Source organism: Phalacrocorax aristotelis, chromosome 2 (genome assembly GCF_949628215.1).
Source record: "Phalacrocorax aristotelis chromosome 2, bGulAri2.1, whole genome shotgun sequence".
Lineage (NCBI taxonomy): Eukaryota > Metazoa > Chordata > Aves > Suliformes > Phalacrocoracidae > Phalacrocorax > Phalacrocorax aristotelis.
In genome coordinates this window covers 70985752-71005684 of record NC_134277.1, presented here as the reverse complement: position 1 = coordinate 71005684, position 19933 = coordinate 70985752, and the positions used below count along the sequence as shown (strand labels likewise).

Sequence of the window (19933 nt, the reverse complement as noted above, 5' to 3'; positions counted from 1 at the left end):
CAGTTCTTCACACGTGGAGCAAACAGGTGTTTCTAAGCTCATGTGGTTTTATGTGTAACCTTTTCTGTTCCTTTTTATCAGACCATATGGTATCACATCGAAATAAAGCAGGGCTTCTCCTAAATAAGGAGAGAACTCCATCATGGCAAAGCGTGTGCATAGGATGTGGAGGACCCTGCAAGTAGAGCAAGAATGAGCTATGTGATGCTTCAGCACCATTGCTGAAAATAAAAAGGCCAAGAAAGGGCATTTTCTTTCCTTTCTTCTCCCCTCAGTTTGCTTTTGTTTGTGCGGCACTCATCACCTGGCTCTCTTGGGCTTGTGGCTGCAAGCAGTAGTTGGGATTGTTGGTTAAGAATGTGTTTATAGCTGCAGAACTAAAAAGGTCATCTTCTATTTTGGCCTGCAGGAGTCTCAGGCTGATTCTTCCTCCTCCTTGCCCTCCCAGTTTTGCTGATGTGCCATGGAGTAAGCAGAAATATGCAGAAATACTGTCAGCCTAGCACCCTAGAGCCCCTGCCACGGACCTGAGTCCTGCTGCACTAATTGCCTGGCAAACAGAAAAATACTTGGGTATCTGGGTTTGAGTTGTGGCTTGCAAGTAGAAGGATTCTCCACCTGGCAACAAACTCCTTTGGCAAATGTCAGCTGTCCTGAGGTGAGTTGGGGGCATTTTCTGGCAGTGAATAGAAGATGCTACCAAAGGGGAGTACTGTGTTAGTGGCTGATTCCTCTGTTGTAGTCAGTGCATCAAATTGTACATATTTTCCTCTTCACTCCAAGTCAATCAGTTTGTTTCAGAGTGTGTAGTACAACATCGATATATGCATTAGTCACCAGAGCAGCTGGTAATTAGTTACTTTATCTTTTATCTCTTTTTTACTCTCGCTGGGATTCGTAGAGGAAATAGGAAAGGAAATTAAATATTCCCAAAAAAATTGCCAAGTACTGGGGCATCCCTGCAAAAATATCACTGCCTAAATAGACTGTAAAACAAATGAATCATGGTGTTTTGGTTAGAAGGACAATACTGCTGAGAAGAAGTGGTGCTGCCTTCTTAGACTTGCATTTGTCTAGCATTTTCACCTGGACAGTGCCATTCTGTTAGCCACAGCTTCTTCAGGGATATACTACAGCTCTCCTAGACAACCTTAGTATTGCCTTGGTGGTGCAAGGAAAAGATGGCTGAGAGGCTTCCACATGCTGTTTGATGTCCACCTGTTTGTGCTGGAAGCAGGATGGAGCCTGTCCTGCCCACACAGAAACCTCCGTGTTGCTTAGCTGCGGGACTTAGGGAAGACTTCAGGGGTGTCCTGACTGTGCAAACGCCCAGTGCCACAGCTTGGAGAAAGAAGTGAGAGAAATCTTTTTCTGTGGTGTGGGGGATGCAGCCAAAAGCTTGCCTGCTTTTGGCTGCTTCGTTCCAGCACCACCTTTTGCTTTCACAGATATTGTTTGAGGGCACAGTGATCTGAAAAAAATATTCTCAGCTAGGTGATCTGGGACAGGGAGAGGCATGGTCCAGGTGATAAAATGGAAAGACAGGGTGGACCCTCGAAGATTTTGATGCAGAAAAGATATCTCAGTAGACACCTTTTTAAAGGGGATGCTGCTTTCATCTCTTCTTTATGGACAATGGAAGTGGCACTCTTCTTAATGGCAAAGGCTGCGGGGTGAGGAACTGGAGGTACAAATGGTTTCCCAAGCTTATACAAGAAGCGAATGCGGGCAGGGAATAGGATGCAAGTTTGTTGATTCCCTGTCAAATAACCAGCTGTCTGACATCGTCTTCATTGATTTTGTCGTCCACTGGGCAATAAAATTACACCAGGGTTTGCAGCCACGTATTGAGGCAGTGAAAGTGTTATGCTTTTTTTTTTACTTATCTTTAAAAACAAGGCAAAGCAAATAATTTTCTGCAGGAATACTGTAGTACGTTCATGTTACATGATTTGTCCTGGAACTGATTAGCAGCGGCAGCTTTCACCATAATTACACAGATCATAATTAAACATGTTTTTATTTTATGAGCTGTGGCAAATTCAGGTTCTCTATAAGGCAGCTCTTAGGAATGAAGGCAATTTGCATGTTATAGCGAAGTGCATGTTACAAGAGACCTACTAGCAGATGGCTTCAGGACTTGTTTGCATTCAAAATACATAGCACCTGCAAGCAAAAAAATGTGGTGGGCTTTCTTCATGATAATCTGGGGTTCTTATCCACGTGGAGTCAGAGTTACCCACTGGACCAGTTATTTAATTCCCAGAAGTCCCCAGATGTGTCAGAGCAGCTGGGCTTCTGCAATCTTTTGGGATCCACTTGCAAAAACTCTGTTCCCATAATGTTTGGTGGTTCTTTTGTAGTACAGAGTACATGTGGAGCTGTATGGATTGACTAAAGAGCTTTACACCTGACCTGTAGGAATAGTTACACAGATAGTCTCTTTCCAGTCTCTACCCAAGAAAGCGGGTTGCTCCTGTCCCTCTCTGAATGTTGTTTGGGGTTGGGAGATAATAACAGAGTCATGCAGGGTTTTGGATACCAAGTCTATTTTCAGATCTGAGTTGAATTTTACAGCTTTAGAATAAAAAGAGTTGGAAGAGGAGGGATAGACACTGTTGAAACAAAATCCAATGAAACAAAAAGGCTTAAGTTTGGACTGAGTGAACCGTTCGGACTAAGTCTGATGGAACATGTTTTTCCTGTTTCCCCTTTCATTTTGCTATAAATAGTAGATCTCTGTATTTGAACAGTCTGTGTAAGTGTTCCCTCTCTGTCATATACAGACACCTTCAGAGCACATTGCAATGTTATTTCATAAAATTTGGCTGAAAACCAGAAACATTGACATCACTGTTCTTTAGCCAAGGAGCTGAGAAATCAAGGTGTTGTAATTTGTCCAAGGTCGCAGAGGGAGACTGGAATAGACTGATGACCTGCCCCAGTTTTTCATATCCTAAGTCCTACCCAATTCCTTAACTAAAAGACCATTTGCCTTACAAGACCAGCTCTGCTGGTCTTCAGCTCTGCTGAATATATCACGCTGGTTTCCTCTCCTAAAACAGGTGAAGCACAACACTCCAGTACTGCCCTGAGACAGCAGATACAGTATTCCAGTTTTGCGTTCACCCTGCATTTCATTAATGCTCATATTTCCCAAATCTGGGGAGGTTTGTATTTGAATGTTCTTTCCTTTCCTGACCCATTCCTATAATGCAGCAGCACCAGCTACCAGTGACAGACAGCAGTGAACTCTAAGCAGAAGGTGAATTATGGTCATGTCTTCTGCTTACCTAATTATTTTCTGAATCACAACCGAACTGAAGGTGTTGTCAAAGGCAATGAGTAAGAGGGAAATCCACTGCGAGTGTCTGAACTGCTGGGCAGCCGGTGAGGGATCAAACTCTTCTCACCTTTTGCTTTCCAAATGTGTAAGGTAGTAAACTGTGTTTCAGCATCAGGCGTTCGAAGAGGCAGCTTTTCAGTGCGTTAACTCGTAACTACACAGTACACACATTTGAGTGGTTCACCTGCTTGTTCCTGAATAATTCTGCATTCTCTGTTCTCCTAACACTTACATCAAACAGGTGGGAATTTTAGATGAGCAACACATGCAAAATCAAGTCCTTTGGGGCAATACTTAACCTGAGGTGACTGACTCTGTTCAGCATAAACCTATATACATAGCCCAGTGTGCAGGATGCTTTGCGTGCCTTAGCGAACAGCATGATTCTACTGAGAGCATGCTTCAGCCCATATTTCCATGAGATCTGATAGCACCTAGTCTGATTTGTGAACACTGCTAAGAAAAGCAAAGCCTTGCAATTTTTGCTGTATGTGACATCTCAAGGTTTCAACTCCCGGGAGTGCCAGGTGAGAAGTCAGACCTGCATCAGAATGACGCAGAACAAGTAGGTCAGCTGTTTCGTTGCATGCATCTTGTGTGTGTCTGCGCGTGTGTGTGCGTGCGTGCGTTTGAGAAAATGGAAAACCATGGCACTGAATCCTTAAGTTTCTGCTCCATCTTTCTTTAGGCAAAGTCTCACTGACTGTTTCATGTGCAGTTAAGAGAATCAGGGCTGGTTTGGCCTTTTGTTGCAGTAAAACATGTGGCAACAATATGTGGAAATGGTAAAGAATTGCAGAATGAGTGGATTTCTTCTAACAGCGAGCAAGGGCTGTGGCTAAAAATAAGGAGAATGGTGTTATTCTTTGCCATGTTTTGTCTGCCCCAATTGCACTCTCTCTCTGCTTAGTGCCTGCCAAACTGATAGCTTGCTGAAGATTTAAAGGAGCAACACTCACATTCCTATAATAGCTACCAGAATAGCCAAGTTTATCATCTCTTCTTCAGGCTTTCCTTCCTGAAGCCTGCAAGAAACAAGCATCCTTGCCGCTGCTCTTCTCTTTCTGTGTCACGGGCACTGTCCTGAGCTGCTGCTTCAGCAGGGTGGGCTGCTTGGGCTGTTTACCATGCCGTGAAAACAGACAGCACATTTTGGGGGCAGCTGGGCAGCAAGGGATTGACAGAGCATCTGGCCAGAGATTATAATCCCCTTCAGGCTGGGGGAGCTTTGGAAGCGATCTGTCCAGGCTGTGGGCACCCGGGGACGATAGGGCTGCTCTCCAGAGCAGCTGCATTTTGAGCAGGAGGCAAGGGAGACAAAGAAGAGGGGGTATTCATCCCCCTGATAAGCAGTCAAAATGAGTTCAAACTATCTGAACTTCTCTGGGAGCCTCTGGTCAGCCGTAGCCTAGGAGGAGCAGTCCCATTACAGGGGGAGTTGGGCTGAAGTCACCAGGCGGTGCCAGCCACTGTCCATAGCTGGCATTGCGAGCCCTGCACAGGCCAGGACAGGCACCTCCTCTCTCTTTTGAATGAAACAGGGAGAAAAAGCAAGAATGAAAAGCAGGAGAGGTTTGCAGGAGGGGATTTCGTTTTCCTGGGACACCCGAAGCAGAGGCCCAGTGCCCCCAGAGCTGAAGCTGCCTGCAGAGGGGAGAGGCGGGAAAGAGGGGGAGCCCGCTGTCAGCTCGCTGGCGGACTGTCCTTTGTGTGTAAAATATTAATTACGGTGGGACAGGCTGCCATGCCGCCTGAGTGCGAAGGCGAGGTTGCTGTGTTCGCCAGGCTAGAGAATTGCAGCGTGTCCTGCCAAGGGACCGTGGCACTGGCAGTGCCGGCAGCTGTGCCCACCATCCCACAGGGCTACGGCCCGATGCGGGGCTCCCACGGATTAAGGGGCTTGCCAGAACGTGGCGGGGGGGGCATGGGAGAAGAAGAGAGGGGGTGGGAGGGGAAAGCGAAGGGACGCTCTGCGTTCCTGGGATGCGTGCAGCCAGCAAGGTAGCCAAAACTGTACCAGGCTCCGCTTTGCCGCCAAACATGCCCAGCGCTTGCGGCTGAGGGCGAGGCTCATCGCGGGCTTGGCCAGAGCAGGGACACGCTGAGCATCCTCCAGCCAAGCCCAAGTGGATTGGTTAAGGAGCAGGGTCGCGGAGGGCAGCAAGGCTCAGGCAGCGCTTCTGCCTGCCCTGCCTCCCGCCTCCCCCCCCTCTCCCCCAGCCCTCCCTTTCATCCCTGTTGTGTGTGTGGCAGCTAAACGCTGAGGCAAGGGGGAGCGGATGGCGGATTGCACGCACGCCGGGCAGCCTGGGATGCTTGCTTTTTCTTCTTCTGGCTGCAGGGAGGTCTCGGTTTCAGACATGAGTGGAGAGAAACCTAAAAAGAAAGCTTTCTATCTAGTGAGGATGAAGCCACTGAAGGAGACCACCACCACCACCACTAACAACAATGTCTCTTTTGTGATACACTGTCACATAGGCAAGGAGATCAAACACATTTGCAGCAACTGCAGTCGCGGGGAGGAAGCCCGTGACGGTGAGTGCTGAGATCCTGTGGGTGTAGGAGAGAGGCAGGGGAGTGCATTTGTTTGCATGGGGTGTGTGTGTACATGTGTGTGCTCCCGTCGGAGGCTGGGATGCTCAGCTTGCCCCTCCACATATCCCAGGGAAAGAGGAAAGGGAGCGCGGGAGGAATGCACTGGGCAGCGATTCAGCGTGTCGATCAGAGAGATGCCAAGAGGGACAGGTCCCCTCATTTGCCACAGAAGCTCTGTGCTAACAGTTAAGGAACCAACTCTTGGTTGTTTTTTTCCTTCCCTTTTTTCCCTAGTTGCTATAGAAATTGCTGTGTGTATCGATTGTGTTTTGCTACCGTTCCTGTGAATTTTAGATCAGGGTTTTCTGCCTTGATATATCAACTTTTTCCTCATTGTGCTGCAGTAGAGTTTGCTTGACTCAACTCAGTATTTGGAAGGACTGGTTTACCTGGAATACAGCTAGTGTGATTTTTCACCATGCTGTCAAATGCATGGTGGAAATTGTATTCTTATTGGAATTAATATAGTGCTCTTCATCAGACAACTGTTCTCATCCCTTTCCCCTCTCCTTTTGGGACTGAGCAAAACCTCCAGAGGGTATTCAGAGAGTGACGGTTTAATCAATCACAGGTGTTGCTACAGGTAAGTATATGCTTTTTATGTTTCTGGGAATGCAAATACTTGAAGACAACAATGACAAATTCTTTGGATTTTGCTAAAGTCAGCAATTAGTAGAAGCTGAGAACTAAAAGGAGCATAAAAGCATTCAGGCAAAAAACAGCCTCACAGATGTTACCCCACATTCTTGTTCAATGTTGTATTACTTCGTTTTGCTGTGTGGTTTTACATGTTACTTAGGACTGAAGGCACTCAACTTAGGACTCCCTATTAACTGATGTGGTAGACAGATCTCATTTTCTGAAGGTCAGGCAAAGGCTTTTTTGTGATAAATGTGAATATGAAATTGTTACTGTTTTCTGAGCTGACATTCTCTGTAGTTGTTGGCACTTCATTTTTCAGCTTTTGTCGCTGATGATGATGGTATTATTATTATCATCTTGATCGTCATCATCATCGGCAGCAACCAAAGCTGCTTTCATTTGCTCTGTGCAAAAGAACAAAATATTATTTGGGATCCAGTGGTCCTTTGTCATCCACAAGTCTGCAGTTTAATGACATACCTGTGGTTTTGCTAATGTCTCTTCAGAATTTGCATCCTGCTAGTGTGATTATAGTTTCCTTTGATTAAAAAGCAGCTAAAGCTGAATGGAATTGCTTTCAGTGGAAAGGAAGAAGATAGCCTAGGAAGCCTGGAAACCCACAGTGGGTTAAGCACTCTTACTGCTTATGCCACTACAGCAGAGGGAAGAATCTGATAAATGCTATGCAAATGTTGAGTGTTTTGTTTCCTCTTATGTGCTGCTGGTGATAGCAAACCCCACAGATATTAAATGAAGGGCTATGTGCAGCAGCAAGCAGGTACTTTACACTATTAGCATGGTTTGTTTATCCTTAAAAGCAAACAAAGCCATTTGTTAGACATATGCTTTCCTAGATTAATTGAATTGACCTAAAACTCAATTGCATCAACATTTTTTGCTGGGTTTTTTTTTTTTTTTTGCAACCTTGTACTTGAAATCTTAGCACAGTAAGAAAAGAACATTGCTTTCCTTCCTTTTAATGCACACGTGTGTATGCATGGATGTTTATGAATGTATGACTCCAGTAACTTGTACCTCTTAACAGACTAATAGGTGTGTATTTACAGACTTTACTTCCTTTTTTTATGTTTGATTATTTAGCTTCAAACCGTTAGATACTCCAAGGGGAGGGTATGCTTCTTGACAGGAGATAATCTAGTCACCCTAGAGAGGCAAAGAATAGAGCAGAGAGGCTTTCAGCCAGAAGGTTTCCAGAGCATCTCATCAGATCGTTTTCACCCCCTCCTCCTGTGGGGCAGGATTTCATTCCACTCTGGGCAAATAACTTTTATGGTCATAATTTTAAAAGTATGTAATACCAGTGCAGCCTTAATCCTTTCTTTCCCACCAGCATGCACAGCTATGAGTTTCTTTCAGAAAGTAAAGAAACTGTAATCCCAGCTATCCTGGCTGAGCATGCTCACTGGCTTGCCTCTGACATTTTTCAGGACTGAAAATTGCCAGGTTTCCCCTGATTAATACCTGTTCTAGACTTTTTGGGGTTTGGAGGGAAGGGATGATATAATGAACTGAAATAATAACATTATCATAATATCAGCAGGACATATCAGGTAGAAACCAGTGACCAGCCCAGGTATGGAGAAACCTGTAGGGATCTCAAAGTGTTCATACATCCTCACAGTTGCACAGCTTAAGGAGCACCCAGAAAGGGGACCACTGGGTACTTTTTATAATGGAAATGCACCCAACTTTGCAATATGGACACCCCCACCCTCCTATTCAAACCTATGTATAGTTTATGTATGGTCTTGCAGGCCTGAAACTGCGCTAGTGAACCCCCCAAAAAATGTGGGGGTCCTGTGACCCCAGCAACTATTATATTTGTTGGAACTGTGTACAAAGGCCAGGATTCAGTGCTTATAGCGTAGGCAAGCCAGTGGGGTACGTTGATTTATTGCTGAAATACCCTCCAAATCCAATTGAGTCCTGGATTCTAGTCATTGTCTTGCTCTGCATTCTCATTGTACTACTGCACTGGCAGAACTGGGGAAGGAAAATACATGCTGAAACAGAGGGAAATCCTTCAAAGACCACAAACTAATCTAGCAAAAGTCATGACTAGGAGAGTAGCAGAAGAGATAGCCGTGAAACTGAAGGAAAAGATGAAAGCAGGTCCTGAGTCGTATGATATCTTGGAAGGGAGGTCATGTAATTTGGAGAGAAGTCGGTGAAGGAATTGGACATGCAGATGGGCTCACTGAAGTAACGATAAAGGAGGTTGGTGTGGATGCAGCATTTTGATGAGGTAAAAAATAAGAAGTGAGAGCCTCGAAGAGATGTAGGAGGTTACAGTAATGCAGATGAAGTGAGAGCTGCCTTAGCCATTGGACTGAAAGGAATGGATGTATTTAATGCTACTTTAGTTGGAAAATAGAGGGGTGTATAAAGCACCAATACTGAGAGTTTGGGTGACAGAATAGCAGAAATTATGTTGGCAACGGAGAAGAAATGAAACTGCCTGTGAGGGAAGAACGAGGTGTATGGTTTCATCCTGTGAAGTTTGAGTGGCCGCAGGACATCCAGGACAGGATGCCAGAGAGGCAATCAGACATGGTAGACTGAACTGAGAGGGAGAGGTCAAGTGTAGAAAGACAGAGTCACCTCCAGGAATAAAAGAGCAATCAGGGCTGAGTTCTGAGTGCTGCCAGAGGAAGGCTGCGAGGGAGATGTTGGGAAAAGCAGAACGGTGAAGAGTTGCAAAAGTCCCAAGGAAAAAATAGACAAGAATTGAGGAGACAACGCAAGTGGAAGTGTTTTGAAAGTGCCAGAAGCATGAAAGCATGAAGGGGAATGAAAATACTTTCTGAACATAAACATGGGAAAGCAACTGATAAGCTTGTAGAGCAGGAGGAGCTGGAACTACAAGAGATCGAGGTGTGCTGGGACTGTGGGATGCTAAACATCTCCTGGTATGTACAGAGCACTTCTCAATGTACCGATTTCAGTTGCCTCTGGGAGGATTGTGGTGGTGCTGGGTCATAGCAGGGGATGTGACTGATGAGCAAGGGAGCAGTAGTTAGAGGAAAAAATAAAGGGAGAAGAGATTTGGCTGAGTTTTATTTAAGGTCTTCATACACTGAAAACTGACTGCAAATCTCAGTCTCCTGCAGAAGTCTGAGCCTGGATCTAGAACATGGTTTAGGCGCACCTCTACTTTAGCGTGGCTAGAAAGAACTGTAGAGGTTTCAAAGGTACCCAGAAATGACCTAACAGAAAGAACGAGTGGAGCGATTAAAGTGGGATACTTTTTATTTCTATGCAGAGGATCTGACGAGAAAATGTAAGTAGAAAACAAGTACCTAACAGTGCACTGGGAGAGAGGGACTGTGCAAAGAAAAGTGGCTTTTCATCAGTGACAGGTGAAAGTTCTCAGCTCAGTTCCCACCTCTGCAGAGGATCTCTGGGTGGCATCGTACATTTCTGTCTGTGTATCACTCCATACCTAAGTTCCTTATCTGTAAAATGGAGACGGTGGGATTTCCTTTCAGCTGCCTGATGGTCTGTAAATAGATTGAGTCCTTTGGGGTGGGGTGGGGGGAAGGGCTGTCTCTTGCCATTTGCATTCCTAGTGCCAAGGACTGTGGGGCTCCAGGTTTTGGGGGTCTCTAAGTACAAGTGTACTGGAAATATAAATAATATTGAGGATGAACATACCTAAAAGGTTTCATTCAGTGCTCAAACCCAACCCATTTATTGTATGCTCCTATACTTAAGGGTTTTGCTGGTTAAGCAGAAATGGCTCATTATCTTATATATGCATGAAAATCAGCGTGGACTGAGATACTGTTGCCATAAGTATTCCAACACTTGTTTTTCTGCTGCCGTCCTTCTTCTAGAGCTTCCAGATAAGTATCTTTTCCAAGTGGAAAGGGGGGGGGGGGAGGGGGAGAGTTGTGTGTATGTGTGTGTGTTTCCCACCTGGAGTTGAAGACTGTTTTTTTTTTTCAACCAGGAACTTTGAGAACATTTACTTTATCATCGCTTAAGAGATTGTCTCTGAGGTGATTATTTTGCTCCCCACAAAAGTAATTATTAAATTAAATAGTTATCTTTTAGACAAGCCGTAAACCCTGCAAGAGCTGTGTATAAAAGTAAGTTTTCCTCCACTAATTCTCACATTATTTCAAACTGTAACTGCTCTTCCATTACCATCTCTAGAGTGAGTGTGGTATGTGGCTGTGAGGCATTGCAGTCAGTTACAATTGTACCTGTTAAAAAACCTAAAATATTTTGGAGGAAAAAAATTAGACTACAAAGAACGGAAAAGTAGGCAAAAAAAACCAGCATACCTGGTCCTGCTGTGAAGTGTGGGAAGCTGAAAAACATGTTTGAGGTTTCAACAGCTGATGCAATTATGCAGTGTGTGTCTTTAGTCTCTGAGGGATAGTTACCTTAAAGAAAGGTGGAGGGGAAGGCATGGGCTTTCACTGCAGAGTGAAATATGTCTCCTTGACAGCACAGACCATAAAATAAAATTGGTTTATTTTTGTCAGTTGAACTCTGTAGTGTTTGATTTGGGTGAATGCAGTGCTATGCCAGAGAAAGTTAATGAGGTTGAGCAAACAAGTTCCATATCCCACCAGGCGGCTGGGGAGCCGGGCAGAACACTTTGCTCCCACCAGCATCACTTTCTGCTCAGGAATATACAAGCCCTCAGCATTTTCCAGGCTGAGAATAGATGTGCCCTTCTAGGAAGAAGGTGTGATTCCTACTCATGGTAACTTCCAGACGGCAAAATCCCAAGGAAGGCAGGACACGATCGTTTACCTTTCCGTTACCAGGGAGCGGGGAGGGTAGAGTCCCAGCACCCCACTCCCGTCAGTGTGTCTTGCCCGTTGGGGACTGACAGAAGCTCATCAGTTACCTGTGTTCTTGTCCTGAGATCAGAGACTAACAGGGCTGCGCTGTGCTGGTGTGGCTGGGCATGGTCTGCAGGGAGGAAGAGAAGAGGAAGAAAAAAGTCAGTTTGGGCTATAGGAGGGCATGCCTCTGGCTCACATGCTAAGACAAGCAAATGCAAACAGCTGACCAGAGGTACGTGAGGCTTTCTTTGAACACTAACAATTATTTCAGTTGGCTAGTCTGCAGTAAAAGGGAAGAAAAGGGATGGGGAAAGAAAGGAAGGATTACATCTTCTACCATTATGTCCCAGAATAAAGCTGAAGAAACACCGCCAAGCCTGGGGCAAGTCATTAACTGCTCACGTGGATCTGTAGTGACTAACTTATATCCTGTTAAACTGCCTGTAGCAAAAACTGCGGGCCACAGAATAAGCCAGTTGTGTACCATTCCAGGTGAGGCTGTGCTGACAATGGGAAGTTCAGGGCCAGGCTTGCATGGGCTGTCACCCAGCAGAGCTCTGGGCTTACTTTGAGGAGCCCTGGAAGATGCCTTGTCCAAAATTGCAGTATAATTTGCATTATTGATTGAAACTGTAGGTAGTAAGCAAAGTCTTCACTTCAATAAATTAGATAGTATAGGGGAAAAAAGTGTAAGCAAGATTGAGTCAAGCTTATGCAAGCAGATGTCTGAGTGCCTTGTTTTCCAGTGAAAACTCCTGTGTCCCTACCGGAGAAATGTTAGTCACCTTTTCTGGGAATTCTGTATATCTGTTTCATTAATTTGAGGAGTTTTAGGAACAAAACCAACAAAAATTATGGAAAAGGTCACAATGGTTCAGCACCCTCTCATTTTTGTTATGCAGCGTTGACATAAGGACACTGATAAGAGGACACCTCAATTCTTTGGGTCTTCAAAGAGCAGACAGCTGGCCTGTTTCAGTCCTATCTCCTCTCATTGATTTCTCTCTTGCTCAGTGCTGTAACTCAGTTGTCATCTTTTGATAGCATCTTACCATCCTGCTCTCTATTCTGAGAAGCAAGTCTTGCGATATGTAAGCCTCTTAAATGCAAAGGTTGGGGCAACACTGAACACACGATGAAAAAAAGTTCATGTGGGGAGTTCAAAAAAGCAGATAAAATGCCATCAAGTATGCTGAAGGCAATACAGCGATTTCCCTGTACTTAACAATAATGCTCTGCTCTAAGTATTTGTTGTCATCTTGAGTAGTATGCCTAGTTTTGATTCTTTTGTATCAAGTTAGATACAACAGAAATACAATACAGAAGTATTTGATAAACCATGAAAGGCCACAAGTTTCCATGTATAAAGGGGGAAGGCAATGTGTAAAAAAGGGCAAGGTGTGGATGATGGCCTACATCATGGAAGAGCAGGTTCTCATCTGACTCTGCTATTACTAGAACACTTCGAACCACCTGATATTGACCTGGCTGAAAAAGCTTGGCTTTCTGTGACTGTTTTTTGTGTCATCCCTGTGTCCTATTTTATACTTTGATCCTTGCCCAGGTGAGCAGTTAGTTTCCATTTCTGAATATTGTGTTTTCTGAGTACTTCACTTACTTGATTAGAGATGTTTCCCTTAAAGGATGGTTTGCACAATTGGCCTGTTTCTTTTTGGAAACTTGGGATTCTTTAGAAGAAAATGAGATATATGGAAGTACTTCGCTTTACATCCATTATTGGAATTTTATTCATTAATATCATCACTGCCTGTCAGAGCTAAGCAGTAGAGAAATAATAGGTATGTATGGAAGAGATCAGAATACTCAGTATTCTGCCATGTGACATCTCTTCCTTTCTTCTTTTTGTATGACTTTTTCTTTTCTTTTAGTCTGTAACCACTACTACTTTTACCATTGGTGCTATTATACTATCTTCTGCCTCTGTTTAGAAATGAGAGTTTATATCACATCATATCGTATCATATCATATCATATCATATCATTAAAAGCAGCGGAGTTAATTTATGGGCTCCTTGACCGATGAGCAAAACCTATCCTTTGAATATACTGTTGTATTTATAACATTAACATTCATTGCTGCTACCTCAGCAAAAGAGGTAGATGTTCTACATCAATTTTTGTATTGTAAGATTTTATTTCTTGATCCATTTCAGTGGCTGGTAGTAAATGTACAGCTGTTGCTTTGTATCTCCTAAGATTGTCTGGAGTAATTTCAGGAGCACAGTAGAAGTGTATATGGTACCAGATTGCTAACAGTCTGCCAGGATACCTGAGATTAATTAGGTATGTCTGTAGCTTATTAAATCAATCATGCCATGTCTCATGCTTCTTCCCAAATCCAGTAGCCAAAACCCAGCAGCCAAAACCCAGCATCAGGGCACTGGGGCAGCTGAAGGGCAACACCGGAGTGCACAGTGGTTAAGCCAGCTTGGACTGGATGTTGCAGTTGCTTTCTTAGAAACTGGAGGGTACTGTGATGCTTTCCGTTATCTAGATGGATGCAACAAAGCTGCAAAGGGGTGAAGCTGGGACATTCTTGGAGGCCCCATTTTTCCTTTGTGACTATGATTTGCATGCTTCTCAGAAAATTATGTCGGTTGTTTCAGTCTCAGGAAGAATTGGGTGGAGAGGAGTAAGGTAATGATTGATCTTGTCACTCTTATCTCTCCCTGACATTCCTGGCTTTGGGTCCAGCTTACTCAAGATGAGGCCGATCAAGCACAGCCTCTGCCTTTGGATGAGACTCTTAGATTCCAAAGATTAATTATTTCTGTTGCTCTGAAAAACAATGGACCCACAGTATAATTTAAATGAAAGATAAAATCAGCCATTATAAAACGGCCTGCTGTGGCTTCTTTGGAACCACTAGACATATCATCCTGGCTTGGTTATATCCAGGCCACCCTGTCTAAAAGATACTTTCAAAATCATAGTGCCCATCAGCCATCATGAAGATGTGCTGTTGGGAGAGCAACATGGACAAGCACTGTTCCTACCTGAAGGAAAGCTCCAAATCCTAAGTGAGAAAAACCACAAAAAAGGGGTGACCAGACCTGGCTGACAGCCTCTGCAGATTTTCTCTGCATAGACAGTGGAAGTTTTGAAAGTTTGAAAATGTGATTCAGGAATAAAAGCCAAAGATTTGGGAAGAGCTATGGATGTTATCTATCTGGACTTCTGTAAGGCCTTTGACATGGTCCCCCACAGCATCCTTCTCTCTAAACCGGGGAGGTATGCATTTGATGGGTGGACTGTTCAGTGGATAAGGAACTGATTGGATGGTCGCATCCAGAGGGTAGAGGTCAATGGCTCAATGTCCAGATGGAGACCAGTGATGAGTGGTGTCCCTCAAGGGTCCGTACTGGGACCGATACTCTTTAATATCTTCATCAATGACATAAACAGTGGGATCGAGTGCACCCTCAGCAAGTTTGCAGGTGACACCAAGCTGAGTGGTGCAGTTGACATGCCAGAAGGATGGGATGTCATCCAGAGAGACCTGGACAAGCTGGAGAGGTGGGCCTGTGAGGACCTCATGAGGTTCAACAAGACCAAGTGCAAGGTCCTGCACCTGGGTTGGGGCAAGCCCTGGTATCAATACAGACTGGGTGATGAAGAGATCGAGAGCAGCCCTGTGGAGAAGGATTGGGAGTACTGGTGAATGAAAAGCTGGACATGACCTGGCAATGCACGCTTGCAGCCCAGAAGGCCAACTGTATCCTGGGCTGCATCAAAAGCAGCGTGGCCAGTGGGTCTGGGGAGGTGATTCTGCCCCTCTACTCCGCTCTGGTGAGACCCCACCTGGAGTGCTGCACCCAGCTCTGGAGTGTAGTGACAGGACAAGGGGTAATGGTTTCAAACTAAAGGAGGGTAGGTTTAGTCTGGATATAAGGAAGAAATTTTTTACTATGAGGGTGATGAAACCCTGGAACAGGCTGCCCGGAGAGGCGGTAGATGCCCCATTCCTGGAAACATTCAAGGCCAGGTTGGACGGGGCTCTGAGCAACCTGATCTAGCTGAAGATGTCCCTGCTCACTGCAGGGGGTTGGACTAGATGACCTCAAAAGGTCCTTCCAGCCCAAACCATTCTATGATTTCTCCAGCTTTTTTTTCCCCCCCAGAAACATAAAATTGTGTCCAAAATGTCCAAAGAGACAAGGACGGCAGGTTTCTGCATATGTATGCTTTATTTTTCTTTAGATTGGATATTAGGAAAAATTTCTGTACTGAAAGAGAGGTCAGGCATTGGAACAGGCTGCCCAGAGAGGTGATGGAGTCACCATCCCTGGAGGTGTTCAAAAAACGCATAGATGTGGCACTTCAGGGCATGGTTTAAGAGACATGGTAGTGTTCCACTGGAGGTTGGACTTGATGATCCTAGAGGTCTTTTCCAACCTTTATGATTCTATAGTGCACTAGTTAGAACATGGATCAGGGTGAGAGACACGCAAGCTGCAAGACCTTGGTTTGTGTAACTGAGATTACTGTCATACCCATTTCTTTGTCCCTAACTAGGAGAGGTGTTCGATCTCAGCTACTTACTGAATCTCTGAAGCCCAAGGGCTGCCGTTTGATGGATGATGTTTTGGCAGGGAGGATCCTGTGTATCTATTGCTTGGGACATTTTGGAAAGGATGTAAGGTGAACTTCAAATCTTCACTTTCCTTCCTCCAGCCCTGAGCTGTGCAGCCCAAGACTAGGATACCTGGCTTAATGCTGCAGTTCTGCAGATGCCCTCCCCTATTACTACTTAATAGAAGGATCTTGCCCTCTGTCATCTTTTGTATGACATTTTTCAGGCCATTAGTCTAATGGCTTTGTGCAATAGGAGTGCAGGGAATAAAATTAAAATGGATCCAATTATTTAATTTTGCTTGGGAGATTTTGGTAGCAGAGAATGATTTTTATTTCACCTTGCCTCCTAAGAGAAGTTGATTATCTATTTGAAAAAACAGAGAGTAATGGTATTTTAAATCTTCCCCTGTAAAGGTCTGGAAGCACAGAAGTGTAATGATGGTAACACTGAGAATATCAGGTCATTTCAAGAAAGGTGTGTCTAAGTTTTTTTAGAAATGTTGATAACAATATTCTTTAACTTCAGCAATGGGCTGAGGGATGCACAGCTGCAACACAAATACTGTTGTCCTGAATGTTAGTTATCCTTTTAATATAGATTTGAGAATCAACAGATGGAAATGTTGGTAAGCAGACTGGAATGCGTTGGGGATCTTAAGATAAATAATTAGAATACTCATTAACTGCAGCCCGACAAATGAGCCAGGCCTGGAAATGACACTGTGGTCTGCTGCATCCACAGTCCATGTATTAGCAAGCTTCTCTCAAGTATTGGTGATCCATATATTCGCATCCACGTGGGCCATAGCCGCAGTCTCTAATGTCAGCAGTCCGTGACAGAAGGATTATGGCACTAGCTTTATCTCTCGTTACCCATTCATTTGTTGCAGACATTTCCAATATTCAGATACTATCTGATGCAGCATGTGCACAGCTCCAGTGTTTTTTTTAACATGGAGACTTTGTCAGCCTTACTATTCATAAGGTAAGTAAACAAACAAAATCATTAGAAATGTTATTTCTTCTACATTAGCTGAAATTGAACTGATATAAAGACTACGTGTGTCATGCTGCTATAGAGCTTTGTAGCATCTTATCTTTCTCGTTTTCCTTTCCAATCTGCTTAAAATGTTAACACTGCTAAGAATTCAGAGGCACAGGCTGAACAGTCAGCAATGCAAGTCCACAGATATGTGAATGGATGGATGGACAGTGGAAGCTATGTGAACCAGAAGCTGAAAGCGGATTGAAGACCTCTTCCCTCTCCTCCTTCCATGCACCAGAAAACTGGAATGCTCTCCTTATGCTAGCACAGTCATTTTATTGGATAAATAGCTTTGAAATTTGGGTTCAGCCTGAAGGAAAAGCCAGGTGCAGCGACTTGTGTGGCACTTACGCTGTTTGAATCTGAATTGTACCCTGTTGAGAAATAGAAGAGTGAGATGACTAAAGCTTTCATTAATATTTACAGCCCCAAAGTAATTGTCTGCTGGTTTATAGCCATAAGGGTAGAGGGGTTGTCTTCTAGCAATCTGCTGTGGCACTTAAGATGGGATTTGCTGTCTGCTCCAGCATCTGAATTGAGAAGAGCAGTTTCTGACTGTCTACTCTCTACGGCTGCCAGTCTTTGGCTTCTCTAGCAGCCGTTGGAGAGAATTAGATATGACACCTAAATGGGAAGGTAAGGAGGGACTCGTGAGGCTCAGTTATGAAGCTTCCTTTTCTTCACAGTCATCGTTGTGTCGTGCCCCCCCCACAAGTTGCATGTATAAACAAGCTTGAATTCAGGAGGAATTTTCTTCTTCTTGTATCATTAAAATGACAGCATTTTGCCTGTGTTGCTTGACTCTAGGAAAGTATTCAATTTACTAATGTGAGTTTGGCTTTCTATGCATTTCTGTCATCTGAGTCAAACACTGTTTTCCTTGTGAACTCAATATGCTGGTGCTGTGAGTGGAAACCCATGAACCTAAAAGAAAATAGGGATATCCTGTAGTTCCAGTGAACTGATCCTTCTTTCTCCTATTCATCTTAAGTTGGCAGAACAGCCAGTTCACTAAGCAGCAAGACAGGCATCAGTTCACTAATACGTTTTCTGGCATTACATTTTCAGGCTCATGAAAGACACTTCTTGGCAATATTTTTCTTTGGGTTTGTTCTCATTTATTTTTCTTTCCCTCAACCGCCTTTGGACATTTGCCCCTGTAAGATAAATTTAAAAAAAAAAAAAAAAAAGAATTGCAAGCCTAGATGAAGATGGGTGGTAGTTTTAGAATTCAGCTGCTCTGAGCTAGTACAGCTATTCCCTTTGTTCAGCAAACAAATGAAGGTGTTCTTCACCTGCTATGATTCATTTATTTCAGATTTTTATGTTATTATTGCAGTTGTTGTATACCAGCCTCCATTTTTACGTGTTTGTGTGTAAGTATCTGCAAGCATATCTGTTTTGTTTCTTGTTTCCTCCCTTGCTAGCAAAATGCTTGTGATATTTGTCATTCTGAGCACCATCACAATCCTTGTAAAGCTTTAGGTACTCAGCCAGATGTTGTAGTTCAGGCCAGTCTCTGACTTGCAAATTCAAACCAAATGCTGTAAAGAGATTTTTGAAAATCAGGTTTGTGTGTCAAAGACTCCAGTTCAGTTGGAAAAGTGTATGTGCAAGTTTGACATTTGACTTGACAGAAGGGGACCTATGACATTTGTAAGACGTTGTACGGATAGTTTACCCTAAAGAGGTTGGTACTTAAAATTGAGAACACTGTTCCTCATAGGTAGTATGGACAGAGGCAATTTACATTGTCAAAAATTATCGGAAAGGCTATGTTGTAGTTATTGTGTTTCGGGGATTTTTTTTATCTGCTTGGTAGCAGAATCTTGATAACTTTGAGAGGAAACTTTCAGCATTTAGGGAAGTCAAATTTCATCAGTTTGTTGTTTGTCCAGTGCCAACTGTGAAGGGGTGAAAAAAGATTACTTTGTTTTAATTGTGAGGAATGTCAGGTTTTGGTTGGGTTTTATCCTACTTCTGTATTGAAATGAAATCTCATGTAGATGCCTATCACAATTGCCTTCACAATGTTGCAAAGTGAACTTTACGGCCAATTTCATGGTCAAGTGGGTCTGTATAGGCACACCCCATCGTACTGCTGGGGCGCTCTGCTCATATTTGCAGTTCACAATGTGCCACTGGTTCCTCTCTCAAACACCACAGAAAGTAGTCATTCCCATCAATACAGAGGAAAGCACTCGTTAATACCATGTTCCAATGTCTTCTCTGCCAATTTCTTTTTCTGTAGGTGAATTTCAGCATGCTGGAATGGTCCTTTTTACAACTTTGGCCAATAAAGTCCTCTGACATCAATAAGGAGGCACATTTTAGCATGCAACCAGCATGTTTCAACCCCACATGAGAAGGACCACACATAATGCAGTTCATCTCCCCTTGCTCCTCCTGCTCATCTCATTAGTCACGAGCACAGAGCAGAGGGCCATATTTTACCTTCACTTGCAAAGTTTTTGATAGCCCTAGGGACAAAATATATCCCTAATTCCCAAGATGGCTGTCCAGGCACTAGATGTCTTGGGTAGGGTAATCCTACTCCTTGTGACCTTTGCTGTTCACTTTGGTATGGTCAAGATTTAATTCATTTCTCTCTGAAAACATTATTTCTGTGATAAAGCTGCTGGAACTATTTCAGTAGCTTTTTCAATTATTGTGTTTTCTTGGTTCCCTGTAGTATTTTTTTTCTCTTAGCTCTGATCTAAACTCTTTCTCATTTTCTGAGCTATTTCTGGTTGCTGGAATTGGAATTATTCATGAACTTGAAGCTACATGCATAGATCCTTCCTTTGACTGTAACATTTCTTAGGTAGATATACCAATTTGATTATCTGATGCACTCTGTCTTTTTTTAAAGGCAGAAGCTTTCCT

At 43.8% G+C, this 19933-nt stretch overlaps 1 protein-coding gene across 5 annotated transcripts in view; it reads left to right on the top strand.

Moving 5' to 3' along the window:
* The window catches only part of PHACTR1 (phosphatase and actin regulator 1), a 314482-nt gene that overhangs the window by 151627 nt on the left and 142922 nt on the right, over window positions 1–19933 (top strand). The window contains exon 1 of one of the 5 annotated variants that reach the window (XM_075084043.1): window positions 5605–5881. The exons of the other annotated variants lie outside the window; for them this stretch is intronic. Coding sequence (XP_074940144.1) covers window positions 5626–5881 — 256 coding nt within the window. The 5' untranslated portion in view covers window positions 5605–5625. Of the gene's footprint in view, window positions 1–5604; window positions 5882–19933 lie in introns of those variants that run through there. 5 annotated transcript variants of the gene reach the window in all.